Genomic DNA, 17,671 nt, shown 5'->3' on the forward strand with positions numbered 1-17,671 from the left:
TTATACTTTAAGAATAATTAATTGTAAAATAAAACACTTAAGCATTTAATAAACTGTATTTTTATGTGCTGCGAGTATGAAAAACAGACTCTTTTCGCCTCTTTGGTTAAGTAATTTTAATATAAGAGTGATAATTATATATAATGACAAAAATAAATATAATAGTGGGGGTAATGGCAACAATAGTTGTGGGGGTAGTTGCCATGGTGATAGCGTTAATGGTGGGTGTATGGTGGTGGTACCAATAATAGGATGTCGTAGTTGAGGTGTAGAGTTAGCAATGGTGTCAGCCTAGCGGTGGCGGTGGTGGCAGCGGCTGGGGTTGCAATGGCAACAACCGTTGTGGTGATGACGAGAGGGATGTAAGGTTGGTGATTGCGGTTGTAGGTGGTGGCAACGATGGAGAATTTTTATGCGTTCAAATGGTACTTCGAACTTGGAATGAACATGCAGTAAGTAATGATATTTTTTTATCTTTTGAGTTGTTCTGCCAAATAGATCGTTCAAGACCTTTGGTCTCTACCCGACCCAATGGAAAAAAAAAAATGGTAGCAGTGTGTTTGGGCAACGGTGGTTGTGGATGTAAATTTTCGTCGTCTTCTCCTTTGAAGAAAATGCACCTACAAAATAATAACACCTAAGATCAAGGTCAAGAGCCTCACGCGCTCACGATGAATAGGGGGCTTTGGCTGAAGAATCTCTTATGCCAAAGTTAGAATTTGAGAGAGAAAGTGTTTAGCGAATTTTAGGGAGAGAATGAACTTAGCTTTTTGGTGGAGAAATGAGACTATATATAGGGGTGTGGCCAGTCCTATTTGGAGAATAGGGACGGGCCACTTATGGTGGTTTTATGAGGCTAATTGCAAGATGTTATCTTGCAATTAACTTGGTAATGAATCCTAATTTAAATAGGATAATTGGGAGTTACCTTTTGAGTGAGGATTTGATGAGGAGTGATGAGAGAGTTTTGAATAAATATCATTTTAATCACCTTTGTCTCTTCCTTGATTGAGCCGTTATTGTCCGTTGCATGCGCGTAGAAATCCCGGTGTGCCTCGAGAGTAATTTTATCTTTTTAACCCAAAAGTACATGTGTCGCTTTCATAATTTTCTTGATTATTTTTTGCTCCACAGTGGTGTTACAAAAAGAATGATGTTATTCACAAGCACATTTTTATATCACACGCTTATATTCACATCACACTCATTTTTAGATCACACACCCTTGTTAATTTTTTACCATTGATCAGTTTCAATTCATTCGATATGATGACTGAAAATAAAAAACAATGTATGAAAGGTAAAAATAATTGTGTGGGCAGCACTGCACTTGCAATAATTCTGAGGGTATGGAGGTGATACCAATAGTGGAGTGCGGATGGGGTGCAGAAGAAATGAAGGTGATAAAGGTAATAAAGGTGGTGGCTACAGCAGTGGTAGCAGTTGTGGCAGTGGAGGTGGAGGTGATGGTGGAAATTGCAAATGACGTGAGTTAGTGGTTGTACTAGTAGGTAATGACGAAAGTTAGTGGTAGCAGTCCTTTTAACATGCGACAACTAAAATCTTACAACTCCCTATATTCCAGTTAAATTCCAGTACTGTTGGTACTAGAGTACTTTTGACAGTCTAAATCGAATTTTTAACACTCAAAAGAAGACGCTTGATTACAACGATTCAACAAATCTTTGATGAGTATGATGATGCGATGCGATGCGAGGCCAAAACGTTCTTCACCGATCATCCAACGCACACAACAAACAACGGAACAAGGAGACATAACAAACTAGACTAGATTAGATGAAATATTGTTCCAACAGTCAGGCCGCAGACAACCAAATGAACCAAAAAACACAAATTAAATGTTGGACCAACAGAAGCAGGTTCCACATATTCTACAATACAAACCAACCAAAAGAAGAGCAATTCTTAAAAGATTGTTTTGCATATAACCATAATATTCACTACATCTTGTACCAAACCCTACCCCCACCTATCATTTACCACAAAAACACCTCCATCCGTCCACAAAAGCATTTTACATACCACCCCTTCAATCCCATCTGCAGCCGCCACAATAGCCCTCAACGTTGCAAGACAGGCGCATCACTTAAGCACGCTCACCCCTGATCCTCCTGGCAAGCTGGATATCCTTTGGCATGATGGTAACCCGCTTGGCATGGATGGCGCAAAGGTTGGTGTCCTCAAAAAGACCCACAAGGTAGGCCTCAGCAGCCTCCTGCAGTGCCAACACCGCGTGGCTCTGGAAACGCAGATCAGTCTGCAAAGACACAAAACCCATATCAGCACATTTATTCATTGAAAGCATAACCAAATCACCAAGTTAACGTAACATGTAAAACATTAATACCTTGAAATCCTGGGCAATTTCACGAACAAGCCTCTGGAATGGCAACTTCCTGATCAAGAGCTCAGTACTCTTCTGGTACTTACGGATTTCACTACACAAAACATTCCAAACAATGCATAATTCAGACTAAACTACATACCCATTACGAAACAACAAAATAAAATTGAAAATTATGAACCAACAAAAGAAAGAGGTCAATTGACTTACCGAAGAGCGACAGTACCAGGGCGGTATCTGTGGGGCTTCTTGACTCCGCCAGTAGTTGGTGCAGACTTACGGGCAGCCTTGGTAGCGAGTTGCTTCCTGGGAGCCTTTCCTCCAGTTGACTTACGAGCAGTTTGCTTGGTACGGGCCATCTAAACACATTCAGAAATTGGAGATCAATACATTTAATCACATCAACGCTTTCATTTTACCGAAAGAAAACCCTCTGTTTTTTCGACCAAAAATATGATGCAAGTTTTCCGAGCAACCAAACTTAACTGCTACAATTACGGATCTAAATAACACTTAGAGAAATCAAAACAAAAAAGAAAATTAAAAAATTAGGTTTTCCGATAACCCCAAAGCATTAACTAAACAAAAAACCCAGAAGCCCCAAAATCTTTTCATCCAAAAACCCAGTCCCAAATCCCTAATCTTTACATTGGACTACCATGAACAACGTAAAACCCTAAACCATAACATTAAAATACCATAAACAACCTCAAATCCCTAGATCTTCACATAAAAATACGACAGCAATGTAAACCCTAATTCTGAAACTCGAACTCCGATAACGCAATAAAAATAAAAAGAAACCCTAAATCCACATCAAAATCATAAGCAAACCGAATCGAGAACGATAAGCAAACACTAATTTAGCTTCAGAAAAATTAAATAAATATTTGAAAATTTAACACATAATTCGTACCTTTCCTTGGTTCGCGCTCTGTTTTTCTCGGTCTTCTCCGTCTTCGAATGAACCAAAGATTCCAACGTTCGAGAGGTTAAGGGGTATATATACGTGCGACTGTAAACTCTCTGGGAGATCCGACGGTTGCGATTCATTATCCGTGTGTTTTCTCTTAGTGGTATCTAACGGCTATGAATGGGCTTAGCTGTGTTTTCTCACTTTCAATATCCGGTTGTGATTTGATTTGAGGTTGGTGACGCGGATCCCTAATGAATAATTCTGGCTTCCTATTGGTCCACTTATTTTCATATGGATACGAAGTTTTGCAAAATTTTGTTTTAAACGGGGAGTTGAATTGTTGGAAGGGAAAAACGTTGCCGTTTGTTACCGGCAAAAATGAAAAATGTTGTTCACCCAAAAAAAAAACAACAAAATGAAAAATGTTAGGTGGGAATTTTTAATTTTAAAGTTAATATTATACTGTAGATTGACTTTTGAGACGGTGCAAATTCCTTTAACAATAATAGAATTTCTTAATTAAAAAGACATCTAACTTAAATCTGTATTCAAACTCCCACGGATGCATTTCTTACCATCACATTAATTTTGCTTTTGATATACCACATATGTTACTAGAAGTGCATATTAAGAAAGACTAGCCTCTCTGCACGCACTAACGTGTGTGCGAGAGGCATTTTTGCATCACGGGCGCTACGCGCCCCTAAAGGTGTATTGTGTTAGTTTTTCCCATTGTAATTGTCAAGATATACTTTAAATGTATTGTGCAAAGAGAAACTTTTTTTTTATCATGCACGTCCTAAAAAGTTATCATGTTTTTCATTTTTACTTTGTGTAAAGTAATGATTTAAATGTTATTCATGCACTTATCAAACAACATACGATTTTAGATGCAAGTTCCTACCTAAAGCCTATGAACGATAGCAAGTATATGTAAATAAATAAAAAATAGTAGATGAAAACAGTAAGTACTCGTAGCAAAATACAAAACAATTTAAATGTCAAAATATAAATCCTACATAACAATATGTACATTATTCACAATACTCATAGAGTGTATATGTCACTGTTTCTTTTGAAAAGAAAGTTTACATATTGACATCAATGCTGCAATTTCCACCCATTTGTTCATGATTGATGCTTCAAATTTTCATTGCCAATCTACAAACGATAGTGAGAAAATTAAAAATCAAATAAAAAGAGTTAATTGATAAGTGAGAAATGCATACTGAAATGTTATCGTTAATAAAGCCGTTACCTATTAGGAATCACCATAATTAGCTGTAATGAAGCAAGACTTCTTTGTATACTACATTCCGTGTAAATACACCTTGTTGGCCTACTATGGAGCCACTTTTTACTAACACGGTTGTGGTTGATTTTGAGACCCCCCTCGATAAAGCCACATATAATTGTCCATGGCTGAAGACATGATCTGGAAGGTAAACGCCTACATGTGGTATTGTCTGACCTTGAGATTTGTTTATAGTGATAGAGAAACTTAGTTTCACTGGAAATTGCTTTCTTGTAAGTTCAAATGGAAGCCCAGCAGTATCAGTACTTTTGAGAGGGATTCTTGGTAAGAAAACTCTGGATCCGGCAAATTGTCCAGTTAGAATTTCAGCATCAATAAGATTTCGGTAAGAACCACGACACAATAATCTTGTACCATTACACAATCCCAATTTCGGATCAATATTTCTTAAAAGCATGATTGGAGCACCTCTTTTCAAAGTTAACTTGTGCGGAGGCAAACCACCAAGTGAGATTGAATTCAAGAACTCTGGCTGATACAAATTCCTTACGTCATCCTCAACTGAATCAAATGAATACATTGTCTCTTCTAAACTCGGAAACATATTGATTATCTTTTCATTCAACATATCAACGTCTTCATTTGTAGGAGTTACCACTGCCCTTTCCACCATGTAGGTTGCATCATTTATATGATCCTCTAAGTCAGGGAAGATTTTGGCAATTAATTGATTAATGGAATGCTCACTCTCCCATGGTATCACTATGCATTCAGGTAGTTTTACCATATCATCCATAATAACATCTTCATTCTCATCACCAACACGAAGTAAAAATTCTGAAAATTCACAATCATTTATGGATCTCATGTTTTGTTTGAGTTTTAAAATCTTTACTTGTGACCAAAATGATGCCTTAACAACACTTGCTTGGATTAGTTCGGACTTGGTTCCTTTCCGGATAACAGGAAGAACTTGTCGAAAATCTCCCCCAAATATCATTATCTTCCCCCCAAATGGTAAGTCAATATCTGTTAAGTCTCTGAACGTTCGATCGAGTGCTTCAAATGCATGACGATGCGTCATTGTTGCTTCATCCCAAATAATTGCCTTTGCCTTTTGTATTAGCTTTGCTAAATCAGATTGTTTACCGATCGAACACATCGATGATGCATCGAGACTAAGTGGTATCTTGAATTTAGAATGTGCTGTCCTCCCACCAGGCAATATCGTAGCTGCTATTCCAGATGATGCTGTTGCTAATACTATGTGCCCCAACCTTCTCAAGCTTGCTAACAATGCGCGATATAAGTAAGTTTTTCCAGTTCCACCGGGACCATCCACAAAAAAAGTTGCATTATCCGATCGTTGAACTGCACCCATTATTATGTTAAACGCACTTTTTTGGTCATCATTTAAGCGTTCAATTGCATCAAGATCTTGTTGTGGAATACATATGGATATTTCATCTTCAATACATCCGGTCATTCCTGAACTTGATTCATTTCCTCTTGTCATTTGGGGCAAATCAAACTCGTTTATACTCTTGTTAAATTGAACCAAAAGTATGTTCAACTCACGCAAGAGTATGTTGGTAGCAAGTGTGGGAGTTATGTTAGTCATGGAAACATAATCTTCCATCATGAATGGACAGAACTCATCCCATAACCCTCGAACACCAATTGGTGCACAATATACCAATATGGTGACGAATAATCTTCTTAAAGCCGACGGCATCTGAATTGTGGAGGCCTCTAACAAACATTGTCGAATACTGTCATCTCTTTCTAACAAACCTCGTTGTTCTGCTGCCTGCTTAAATGTTGGATGCAAAACCCCATTAACTGTTCTCAAGTTTGTGAAGGATGTTGGTCCTCTAACATGATTAAGAAGAATCCGAAGGTAAAATTTTTCGCCTTCAGCAGGTGAAACTGCATATATTCGCCCAATAACCTTGTTACGATTCTTTCTTTTAGACCACTTTCTTTGAGCTTGAATCCATCTGTAATGTGATGGTATCTCCATGTATAAATAATGCCGCGCTTCTGCATCCACATGATTAAGTGTAAAAAATTCAGTCAACATTGTCTTTCTTGTACTCTCATCATGTAGAATATTTGTTATGCTTTCATCGGCACGAAACTGAACTTGGTGCATATTAGGAAGATGTATTTGCATTCGCTCAACAGATGGATAAATTCGATTAATAATGAACTTGAATATTTTCCATAATGCCTCTGGTGCGCAAACCCATCTTGCATCCTGAAACTGCTTTATTTCATCGTATTGAGGGTCTGATTGCACTTCAACTGTCACTCTGTCTGGGCCTTTGTAAACATACTTATATAAGTACTTGACACTTTTTATGCTTGCGCAAATTTCGACATTGATGTGACAATCATACCTTAACAGCAACCATGGATTATATGGAATGACCCAACTATTATCAACCATTATGTTTCCTTGTCGATTAAGTGAGACGGGCAATCGATTTCCTCGCCTTTGATAAATTGGATACGAATCATTCCCTTGAACGGTGACTGGTGCAAATGGTTTGGGAAACTTTCTCTTACAACTCCCATTTTTCATACATGGAGATAGAGGATTATGAATCCCACATGGGCCATGAATCATATGCTTTAACACCACATTATAAAGTTGAGGCTCTACATCTTCATTTGGTATTTCAGCTCTAACAATTCGGTCATACTCATCTGGGTTATTGATCTTATCATTTTCATCTAACACAACCAGCATATGCACATGTGGAAGACCACGTTTCTGAAACTCAATAACATATGCGTAAGCAACAACACTGCCCAATACCCCCTTTTCAATGATGTCTTCTTTTAGTTGCTCAAGTTTTGCACGAAATACTCTAGTGAGTAAGTCAGGGCGATCTTGTGGAGCTTGTCCAGCGAGTAATTCGCTTTTGATTTCTTCCCAACTTGGGTTACATGTCATGGTAATAAAAAGATCTGGCTTTCCGAATCTTTGAACCAAAGTCATTGCGTCTTGATATCGTTGGTACATGTCACGTGGGCTTCCAACAAATGATGATGGTAAAATAATTCTACGCCCGATGCTACCTAATAATATTTTATTTTCAATTAGCTATATATATTGTACACACTTTAAACAAAGTTATATTTCTAAATAACGATGACTGAAACGATATATATACCTGCATTGTGTTGACCTGCATTTAGAGAGTCTTCAAGTCCTTTGTAGAGATCCGCTCTAACTGTGGCTTGATTAGAACGCAACCATCTAAGTTTTTGTGATTCAATTTTAATGTAGTTATCTACAACATATTGTTGCAAGAGACGTCCACCTCGAAGCAAAAGTGATGATCCATTATGGCGTATCTACAAAAGCAAATTTCATATATTGCTTTTAATATAGGAATCATCATTCATCTATATATACCGGGAAGTAAATTATGTTATCAGTACAAACCTGTAACATATAAGCATAATAGTCGCAACATGTTATTGCTCTTCCACCATCATCACGACTGTTAACATCCCATCCATATGTACCGTAAGGCAGCAATAGTGGATATTGTAAGGGATCATAAAATCCAACATAGTCTCGGACGTGAGAAAGTCTTCCACTAATTGTCTCCACCACGATATCCCTTCCATTTGCAATTGTGGCATTATCTCCATCTATTATAATTGCCGCAACTTGTGATGCTGATGGTAGACTATACTGACGCCGATCTATTGGTTGCTCTTTTAGGATCAACTTGCAATTCGGCAAATCTTGGCGTTGTCCAAGGCTTCGCAATGTATGAACAAAAGGATTATGGTTGTTCAACATATGTTGTATCTTTTCAACCACACGTCTATCTAAAACTTCACTTTCACACATTCGGTTTTCAACTTCATGCTCAGTGTCATATATATAAGCTTGTAAAAATCGCGGTCTGTTCCCTTCATTTGGTAAAAGTCCACCAATCTTATGATATAATGCACCTTGAGCACGAAATGTGTAAATCCCACGACCACCAATATTAATTCTTTCATCCACGTGTACTCCCATTGAAGTGAATGCAAATGCATGATTGTAAGCTCGAATATTTTGCCTGAAGTGTCTACCCTCATTTGTTTGGTCAGAGAAAAGAGCAACCATTTCTGGTGGGGATTGTATTGGGGGTAAAACAATTCTTCCTTTCAAGCAACACATATTCAAAGTTTCTCGAGCAAACAATCGTGCATAGCAGTACGGACATGTGGTTGGAGCAGATAATTGGCAACCTAGGATACCCCGATTCTCATTATAATTTCTAGCACAATTGTGGTTTCTTCTTCCTCTGGTTTGGCGCACATGACAATTGGTTCTATTTGCATGTTCTTCTTCTGATATTTTTACATGAATATCCAACATTCAGTATAAGAATTTTCTTTGTAACTAATCACATATCTATATAAAGATAAAATTAATACTAAGCTCACCATTGTGGGGAGGAATTGAGAGCATCCCATAAGATATTTGTGACCTATTTGAATGTGCCAACTGTCCCATATGAGTACGCATTCTAGTAAAAGTTTGGTCATCATGATTTGTGATATCTGACAAAACCCTTGAATTCGCGCTTTCATGCTCAATTTGTTCTAATAAATAGACCACATTATAATACGATTAGTTAAAAATTTTGTCTTTAATATTTAATATATTTAGTTGTGAGTCTAATATTTCGTAAGACTACCACTAAAAATAACTACAACATTGAGATCAATATGAAAGTATCAAAGAAAAGAATACAATGAGATTTCAATTCACTAAATTTTGTTCTTAAAAAATAACCTAATTTTTTAAGTGTGAAGCAAATACAAATAAAGAAATTGAAATAAATACCAGGAATTTGTTGTTCTATATTACTGGGGTCGACCTCAACATCATAGTTAGCGAACTGAACCCGTTCTTGTATATTATTGGGACCTACTTGTTGCATAGTTAAAAGAAAAATTAGAAATTAGATTTTTTTTTTTTTTTTTTTTGGCATTAGTATGAGTTAAAGAAAAAGGAATATGAAATAAATATCAGGAATTTCTTGTTGTATGTTACTGGGGGATGTCATAGTATGATCATCATATAGAGTTGGAATTTGTTGTCTTTTTTCTTGTGCTATTAGACGTCGTCGAGCTAGATATCTTTGATGTTCTTCAGGACTCAATGATTGACGCCATTGTCTTGCACGACTTTGGCCACGCTCCATGGAAAAATTTATCTAAAAAATTAAAAAATAAATGAACCTAAATTGAATACAAATTCTGTGACATTCCATAAATACGAAAAAGTCTACGTAGATGTCTATGAACAGAAGAAGAAAAAACATTTATCTACACATCAATATAATACAAAAGAACAAAATAAAATGATCACAAAATACTTTTGAAGTGTAATAAGTATTAGTGCAAGGAAATGACGGGCTTATATACACTTCTCGGTTGGTGTTAGGACTTGGATATGATTTACCTTTCATGTTTTTTTCTTTTATAAATTAGCATTGTTTATAGAGTTTTAATTTTTATGTCAACTGGATGAGTAGAATTTTAAACTTTTTTAATACCCCTAAACCCTATCATAAATGACGGATGTGGGCTGGACATAATATAAAAAGTTTTTAGAAATGTGTAACCCGTAATAAAAGGCTAAAAAACTACCACATGACAAAGAAGAATTTGTATTCAATGTAGGTTCATTATATTTATTAGTTTGCTCTAATAACTCAACAATGCACATATAAGCTCTAAAATGTTATGATATCCTTAAAATTTTAGTAATTTTGGTTTCTTAGGTATTATGTTTATTAGTAATTTTGGTTCATTAGTTTAAGGATATGATCTTCAATAATTTGTGATCAACACAACTTAAGAAATTTTGGGGTGCTTTGTTGGTCGTTGGGGTGCAAATGGGGATGGGATGATTTGGTTCAAATGGATAAAAAAAAAAAAAAAAAATAAAATAAAAACAATGCATGTACGCAAGGTTCCTTAACAAAATCATAATTATGAATAACTGTTATGATATTCAAAATCCTTCTCGAACCCCGCTGGTGTTTAGGGATGATTTTGGACTACATGGATATTTGAGATTACGAAGAAGATTATGAATAACTAAACATCGGTCAAATTTTTTTTTGTTAGAGGACAGCAATTGTTCATAATTGGTTTGATCTTGGACATAATAACAATTACGAATATTTGTTTTCTTCACATTATCTTCTCGAATTGGGGTTCAACATTAGAAGTTCTTTTCTCAAGTCTCAACATTAAGCAAAATGAAGAAAACAAAAGGCCAAAAGCAAAAAGCCACCTCTTCCGCTGTTATCACCTTCCCTTTTCTTCAATGCTCACTCCCAACAGAAAATCTATGGCAAGAATACACTTTCCCCACTTCCTTTTTCTTCGAGCCTCAACAAATGGGTCTGCAACCAATGCCAATTGAAATAATTGAGGTTAAGCAAGAGGAGTTGATAAAGTTAGCAATTCACAAACCAAATTGAAAATCTAATTCCAAAATTCCAAACACCCACCAAATGGTTTCGGATAAAGTTTTAAAGTTGAATACATGTTACCGATACATAAGGGTACATAAGAATGAGAAGTATGAAAATTTTAAAACAAAGGGCCAATCGTGCTCTTTGGCAAATTGCAATTTAAGTTTGGCTGCTTTTCAGTTTCACTCTACCCTTAGATTTGTTCTTCTTTATGAGTAGACCTTCCAACCCAACATCCATCCACATATATAATTGTCCCTAGCTACACCAACACGAATCCAAAATCATATATATTGTTGAAGTGAGCTGGAGGAATTGTGAATTACTCAACTAATGATAGTTAAATGGAGTGATAATTTAACCCACCCACATATCTCACGCATGGCAGGTTGCTCGCACTGGTCACACTGTAGTCAGGGCAAGCTCTACATTAATCCTATTTGGAGGTGAAGATGCTAAAAGGAGGAAATTGAACGATTTGCATATGTTTGATCTGAAGTCGTTGACATGGTTACCCCTTCATTGCACGTGAGTGGGTTTTTCTTAAGTGTGTGAAATTCAATGATATTGTTCTTTGATCGAACTATCTGTAACAAATATTACGTTGCACATCAAAACCCAAATATTACGTTGCACATCAAAATCATATACATGATCAAACCTAAAAAATAAAAATAAAAAATAAAAACTAAAATAAAATCGTTGGAGAATCATAAGATGAATGACTCACATGCTTTCTATCTTGGCAGCTTAGTTTCAGGAAGCGAACATGTGCACAATGGGACCGTCTATGCCTTCAGTTGAATGTGAGTTGAAAAGACTATTCGCAATAGCTTAAACCAACTCGGTCCCTCTCTTTATACATTCCTTCACTAATTCCTCCCTAAATACCATGAAAAAAACAAATCAGAATTTCACCCACTGAACAAAAACCCATCAGCATAGTGTGATAAATTCATTATTTCACTTATGACTGCCACTTTACTGATGGGATTAATCCAAATAAAATCCCAATTTCCAAAAGTAAATTTTCAATTAATTTCTCAAGAGCAATAATTTCAAAAAGCCCAGAAGTATACAAAATATTACCAAAAAATAGAGATATTGAATAAGTAAAGAAAAATAATTTGGAGAAGGGGATGGAGGGGAATCTGTGATGAGGGTCGAAGGCTATGAGATTACCCAGATCGACTTGAAAATGCTGATGCCGGGTCTCCATTGCCGCTTTACTGCAGTTGCAACAATCATGACTTAGTATGTTGCTACAACTGATAAACAACAAAACTTCGTTGCCCATATGTGCGAGAACTAATAGCGACCATCAGAAAGGCTTAAAGTAAAAGCAACCTATTCCCTAACATGAACCAACAAAACTGCATTGCCCAATACATGCGAGAACTGATAGTGAGCATCATAAAGACTCTAATTAGAAGCAATCTATTCCCCAGTATGAACCGAAATACAGTTACAATATCCCAGAGAATCAAATATGTACGATCTACTTACAATGAACTTTGGCAAACTAATTCATATCACACATTCATATCATACATACCTGAGAATGATTATTCCCACCACCATAGCTTTGTTGATTTGGTATGTGTTTTCACTGAGTAGAAAAGGAAGCATTATTATTCAATTTAGTCCCAACATACGTAAGGACGATTATAATAGTACAAAGAATAAAAATGCATAAATTAGCAAAGACTAATATACTAATCCTAATCAATTAATGAGCACAGATATAACTAATGTGCCCTGTCTCCCATTATAACTAAAATTAAACCCAAATAACACCAGCTAGCCATACAAAGCCACCGGCCACATCAAATACCAGGCACGATTTAGGTAACCAAATTCAGAGAACAGAGTTCAGATAATGAAATTCAAATAAGTCAAAACAGTAGAAAGTCTTGGTAGGACAAAAATCAATAAAATACATAGACTAATGAAGAAAGAATCGGAGAATTTTCAAACCACTAACCCTACAATGTCTCGCCCACACAACACCAGATCGCATTTATCTCCACTGCCAACACCGAATACAGATAATTTGAAAACCTAATGGAAAAAGCACGATTAATCGAAAAATGGATTATTATAAACAAAAATTCCCTAAAGCCAAAAAAAAAAAAATCCATTGAAATAAAAATCTACAAAAATAAATTTGCAAAAGGGATGGCAAAAAAAAAATATTGATGAGGGACTGAATGTAAATGAGACATCTCCTTTAACTCTTGAAGATCAGTGTAATCAACGTGGGTGTCAAGAAGAGGAAGAGAGCAGTTTCATTCCCTGTAAAAAACGAAGAAACAGAGCATTAACAAACAAACACGCCAATCTCAAAGGAAATTCGTAAGAAATAATCCCAATTGAGAAAATAAGAAACCATGGATGAAAGTTCAGAAACTCAACAATGATTCCGAACAGAACCTTGAACACCCACATTGTTTTTTTAGCCAATTCAACCGAATCTTTAAACGAAAGAAAGAAATCAGAGAACCCAGTTGAGGAAAAGCCTTATAAACATGCTATAATTTGTCTGAATCAAAATTTCATTTGAAATCAATGCAACAAACAAAATTAATACATAATTCAAAAGGTGGTGTACCTGATTTTGAAAAGCCCCTTGCATGCAAAGCACAGAACCCAGGTTTAGCAATGGTGAATGCAGCAGAGACAAAATTAAAACCAATTGTAATCAAATCGAAACCCCAACTAAACACTCGGGGTATTCCATTGTCCTTTCCCAGCAAATGAATTAGAGATGGACCTAATTAGTGATATGAATTGGTGGAAATTGGATGAAGAATAATTAAATTAAGGTTGAGAAACCCTAAAAGCATGCATTTTGTTGAATGAAAAGTTGAAATCAATAGCTAAATAGGGCGGAAAGTTGGGGTTAGGGATTTGCACAAAATGGAAAACTTACTTAAATGTTATGATCGGGAGAGAGAGCAGCAGCGGCCAGGAGACTGGACTCCTGAAAGTGGGGACTTGATGGAGAAAGAAATCAACACAAAAAAGAGCAAGAGAAGTGAAGAAAATAAAGAGAAATACCTGAGAGATGGAGAACGTGCAATAAATGGCGGTTCCATGTCGGGTCTGTCAACCGCTGCAGTTGCTGCTTTGATCGTGCGAAAGATGGTTTCCGTCTTTCTATCTGTAAGTGTTTCTTCACACAGGATGTGATCCAAATTGGTTTTAAATTCCATTTTCTTTTTTTATTTATTTATTTAGATTTCCAATATAGCTTTTTTTTTAGTTATGATATTTTACCAGTTTGTCCTTATTTTTTGAATTTTTTGGACTTTGATTGTGAAGGAAAGAAATGGCCATTTTTGGCATTTTGGAAAGCTTCACCAAACTGGGGCTCTCCCTTTATATATATAGATTAATCTATTATCAATATATATTAAAAGACCCCCTAATTCATGGGACTAGCTAATCCATTCGATCGCTCTCTACTCGCATCCTCTACTCTCCTCTCTGCTCGCGTTCTCTACATCTCCTCGTCCCCACAAAGACCTTGATTCAAACTTCAATCGGAGAACTCACGAGTTCCATCGTCCGATTCACCTCCGCTCAAACTAAGCTCATTGGTCGCGCCCTCCGACCTAGAAAACAGAGAAATGAATAACCTGGGCACAAACTGCATCGTTTTCCTTTCCCACCTCAGTCCCGCAGCTGAGGAATAAAAGCAAAGAAACGGACGATCACCACAGCCCACCCCATATATCCGAAAGAAACAATTCACATGGCATAAGCTCTAAACAGCATAATCCCCCACACCACAGCTTTAAGCCTAAGCATTTCTCTACCCTTTCCCAAATAGTCCTCGAGCCCTCAATTCCAACGCCTCATAATCACCGCAAGGATCTTAGAATGAACTCTGAAATTTCAACTCGTTCCGTTACCCGCAGCTCCAGCACCTGCGCCATGCCGTTTTCTTTGAGGCAAAACAAAATAAATACAAAGTTTCAAACTTTGAAAAATAAGAAGGAGGCCAAAGTTATTTGAGGTGGATCGGAAGAAAAAAGGGAGATGGGAGAAGATAGAGGTACAGAGAAAGGAGGTAAACAATGGGTGGAGAAAAAGAGAGGTTTAGACAGAGAGAAGATCTCGAACAAAGAAAAAAGAGTTGAAGAAGATGATTCCAAAAAGAAGAAAAAAGGTAGAATATTATAAAATATTAGTATTTAATTAAATTAATAATAAAATATTAAAAGATAATAGATTATATAATATAATACTAGAGTTTTGCTTCTTAGTCCGACACTGCACCAAACGCTTCACTGAGTCAATCAAACTTAGTCTATTCTAAGCCAGTCCAGCTTAGTCCCTGAAGTTAGTCTAGTCCGAGATAGTCCGGTGCAACAAACGCCCCCTAAATTCATAAGTAATTGTTAAATTGGAAAGCTAGGAAACAACAAACTGACCTTTTGTGATTTAGTTTAGGATTCAACTACAATACTGCATCTCACTCAGCAGTACACATTGTATGAAAGATCCAACCATTCTAAAGGTCCAAAAGCCAAAAAATGGTTTGATTTGATCAAAAACTCATCTTCAACCGATGACTAAACTATAATTTTGTAGAGTCACCATTATTTGGTCAAGGGGTCATTAGGCTAGCCAAATGTAGTCTTACTCTTAGCCCTTTTTGGGACACAGCTCCTCAAATACAATAGTTTATTCAACTTCAACAATTGGAATTGAAAACATCCAAATGTAGTTTAATTAAATTAACCAATAAATTTAAAGTATAAACTTAAAACTAATAAATTATTGAGTGGGCTACATTTAGCTCTTTTGGTTGGAAAAGGCATATGAGTATGGCTTGACACTATTCATTTAAAATAATTTTGAGCATAGCTATAATTCTGGACGGGGCTATATTTAGTCATCTCGATTGAAGATGGCCTTAATATTGCGGTCTAGTAGCATTCATTTTCATTTGCAAGCAGTGTTTAAAATTTCTTCAATACTGTTGATATTTCCATGAAAATATCCAAAAAAATAAAAGAAATATATAGAAATGTGGGGTGAAGTTTAATCTTCACCTCATTTCGGAGAAATTCCTAAGTTTAGGCTAAAATTGACAAACATCGTCGATATTTCTGTTACATATGTTAAATATCGTAGAAACTTTTCTATTTCGTTCACCAGGAGGATCCTCGCCGGATCCTCTTTGTGAGGATCCTCCATTCACATTCATTTATCATACATCGTGTGGTTAGAAATCATTGTAATTTTTTATTTAAAATTGAATATAAACAGTACCTGACAAAAATTAGTCGCACGATGTACGATCAACGAATGTAATTGGAGGATCTTGGGATTCTCACAAGGAGGATCCTCTCTTTTTCGTTTAACCAATGTTTGACAATCCCCAAAATCTCATTTTAAATTTCCATCATTTTCATTGAAAACAACCGATTTCGATATTCTTATTCAATATATCCGTTGATATTTCCATAAATTTGCATTTTGATATTTCCACGAATACCGATATTTTAAACACTGTTTGTAAGTGAGAGATCTTTGGTTTGATTGTCGTCAAAAATAAATATGAACCAAATTATTAGAGGCATCCCCAATGGGGGCTTTTTCTTCCATGAGGCTACTACATTTTAAACCTTAGTGAAAAATTTTCATCCCCAATAAGCCAGAAAATGCGGTTAAATCCACCACTTGGGCTAGCAACTTCCTTTTTTGGATAGCATAAAATTAGTCTACATCTGGCCCAAAAAACAGTGCGTCTCACGAGAAAAGTAGCAATTCATGTGAGCCAAATTCTATCACACTCTCCCTACTTGCAAATACTTATACTCTCATTTTATTCTTTTTTCTTACACATTTTTGTTCCAAAAATCCTCCTACATTTTATTTGTATGTTTAATGCTTAACACATAAAATGATATAAACTGTTTTACTAAAAAGGTTCACTTTTATTAATCTAAAAATTTGGATTTCCCCCTTAACACATCATATATGTCTTTTCATGAAATAACCCGTTTATTGGGTTTTAACAAAAAAAATAAAAATTTATTAAATTTGCTTTATGAGTCAGATTACAAAATTTTATAGTCCTAAAATGCCCCTTATTATGTGATGAAACATTTGGTTGTGTTTGTTTGTAATTTATTGCAATTTGGCTAATTAATGATTGTTTTAAATTCTATAAGAATTAAATTTCAAATTGATTTCATGGGCATTGGTGGGTGAAATTTTCGAATATGTTTTTCAAAATTATGTGATACTAATTTACCAATTGGTGCTAGGTAAATTGTTGTGTTGTACATGAAAATCAAATTATTTTAGAAGGCGAAGTAGGAGTTTGTTTCAACAAATGAAATTGAGATAAGAGAATTTAATCAACAAACGGTTCATAAGTGATGAAATCTAACTTTGTCAGAGTTTAAACTTTTTTAGGTTGAAAGATTCATAAAAAAAAAAAAAAATTTAAAATAACACGTTCAAAAATCAACTTAAAAAAAGTTCACACAAAAAAAATATATTTTCGCATGATCAAATCTACATAAATAAATATATAGAGCCCGAAAGAAATAGCCCCTTATTAGGAGAAATTCTTTTATAAAACCTCAAAGATTTCTCGGAGCTCTAAA

The 17,671-nt window shown here is 35.7% G+C and overlaps 3 protein-coding genes and 1 long non-coding RNA gene across 5 annotated transcripts; all 4 read right to left on the bottom strand.

Moving 5' to 3' along the window:
* Positions 1 to 1,775: 1,775 nt before the first annotated feature.
* On the bottom strand, positions 1,776 to 3,430 carry LOC103931785 (histone H3.3). Its single transcript, XM_009341313.3, has 4 exons — positions 3,282 to 3,430; positions 2,576 to 2,724; positions 2,369 to 2,459; positions 1,776 to 2,278 (listed from the first exon to the last, which is right to left on the bottom strand). The coding sequence occupies exons 2-4, from the start codon at positions 2,722 to 2,724 to the stop codon at positions 2,108 to 2,110; spliced, it is 411 nt and encodes a 136-aa protein (XP_009339588.1). The 5' UTR covers positions 3,282 to 3,430; the 3' UTR covers positions 1,776 to 2,107.
* Positions 3,431 to 4,558: 1,128 nt separating this feature from the next.
* LOC103927720 (ATP-dependent DNA helicase PIF1-like) lies at positions 4,559 to 6,192 on the bottom strand. The gene has a single exon (XM_048582050.1). It carries the CDS (start codon positions 6,176 to 6,178, stop codon positions 4,559 to 4,561), a length of 1,620 nt encoding a protein of 539 aa, XP_048438007.1. The 5' UTR covers positions 6,179 to 6,192.
* On the bottom strand, positions 6,192 to 8,671 carry LOC125476211. The gene is made up of 4 exons (XM_048582051.1): positions 7,994 to 8,671; positions 7,719 to 7,902; positions 6,331 to 7,623; positions 6,192 to 6,271 (listed from the first exon to the last, which is right to left on the bottom strand). The coding sequence occupies exons 1-4, from the start codon at positions 8,669 to 8,671 to the stop codon at positions 6,192 to 6,194; spliced, it is 2,235 nt and encodes a 744-aa protein (XP_048438008.1).
* Positions 8,672 to 11,685: 3,014 nt separating this feature from the next.
* LOC125476244 lies at positions 11,686 to 13,896 on the bottom strand. Of its 2 annotated transcripts, XR_007257549.1 has the most exons (6): positions 13,654 to 13,896; positions 13,266 to 13,337; positions 12,598 to 12,651; positions 12,225 to 12,271; positions 11,773 to 11,925; positions 11,686 to 11,703 (listed from the first exon to the last, which is right to left on the bottom strand). It is a non-coding gene; the product is annotated as an uncharacterized LOC125476244 (long non-coding RNA). The 2 variants fall into 2 exon arrangements; XR_007257550.1 differs by lacking the exons at positions 11,686 to 11,703; positions 13,266 to 13,337; positions 13,654 to 13,896 and adding an exon at positions 13,027 to 13,191.
* Between the last annotated feature and the right edge of the window lie 3,775 nt (positions 13,897 to 17,671).

This window comes from the organism of the source record quoted next, unplaced genomic scaffold (assembly GCF_019419815.1).
Source record: "Pyrus x bretschneideri cultivar Hongxiangsu unplaced genomic scaffold, Pyrus_bretschneideri_v1 Contig18, whole genome shotgun sequence".
NCBI lineage: Eukaryota > Viridiplantae > Streptophyta > Magnoliopsida > Rosales > Rosaceae > Pyrus > Pyrus x bretschneideri.

Coding starts and splice junctions, on each gene's coding strand:
- LOC125476211 (XM_048582051.1), bottom strand. CDS start 8,671: ATGGTTGCTCTTTTCTCTGACCAAACAAATGAGGGTAGACACTTCAGG. Junction 7,903..7,993: donor ATTATGCTTATATGTTACAG/GTTTGTACTGAT, acceptor TTGCTTTTGTAG/ATACGCCATAATGGATCATC. Junction 7,624..7,718: donor TGCAGGTCAACACAATGCAG/GTATATATATCG, acceptor AAATATTATTAG/GTAGCATCGGGCGTAGAATT.
- LOC103927720 (XM_048582050.1), bottom strand. CDS start 6,178: ATGATGGAAGATTATGTTTCCATGACTAACATAACTCCCACACTTGCT.
- LOC103931785 (XM_009341313.3), bottom strand. CDS start 2,724: ATGGCCCGTACCAAGCAAACTGCTCGTAAGTCAACTGGAGGAAAGGCT. Junction 2,460..2,575: donor CCTGGTACTGTCGCTCTTCG/GTAAGTCAATTG, acceptor TGTTTTGTGTAG/TGAAATCCGTAAGTACCAGA. Junction 2,279..2,368: donor AAATTGCCCAGGATTTCAAG/GTATTAATGTTT, acceptor GTGTCTTTGCAG/ACTGATCTGCGTTTCCAGAG.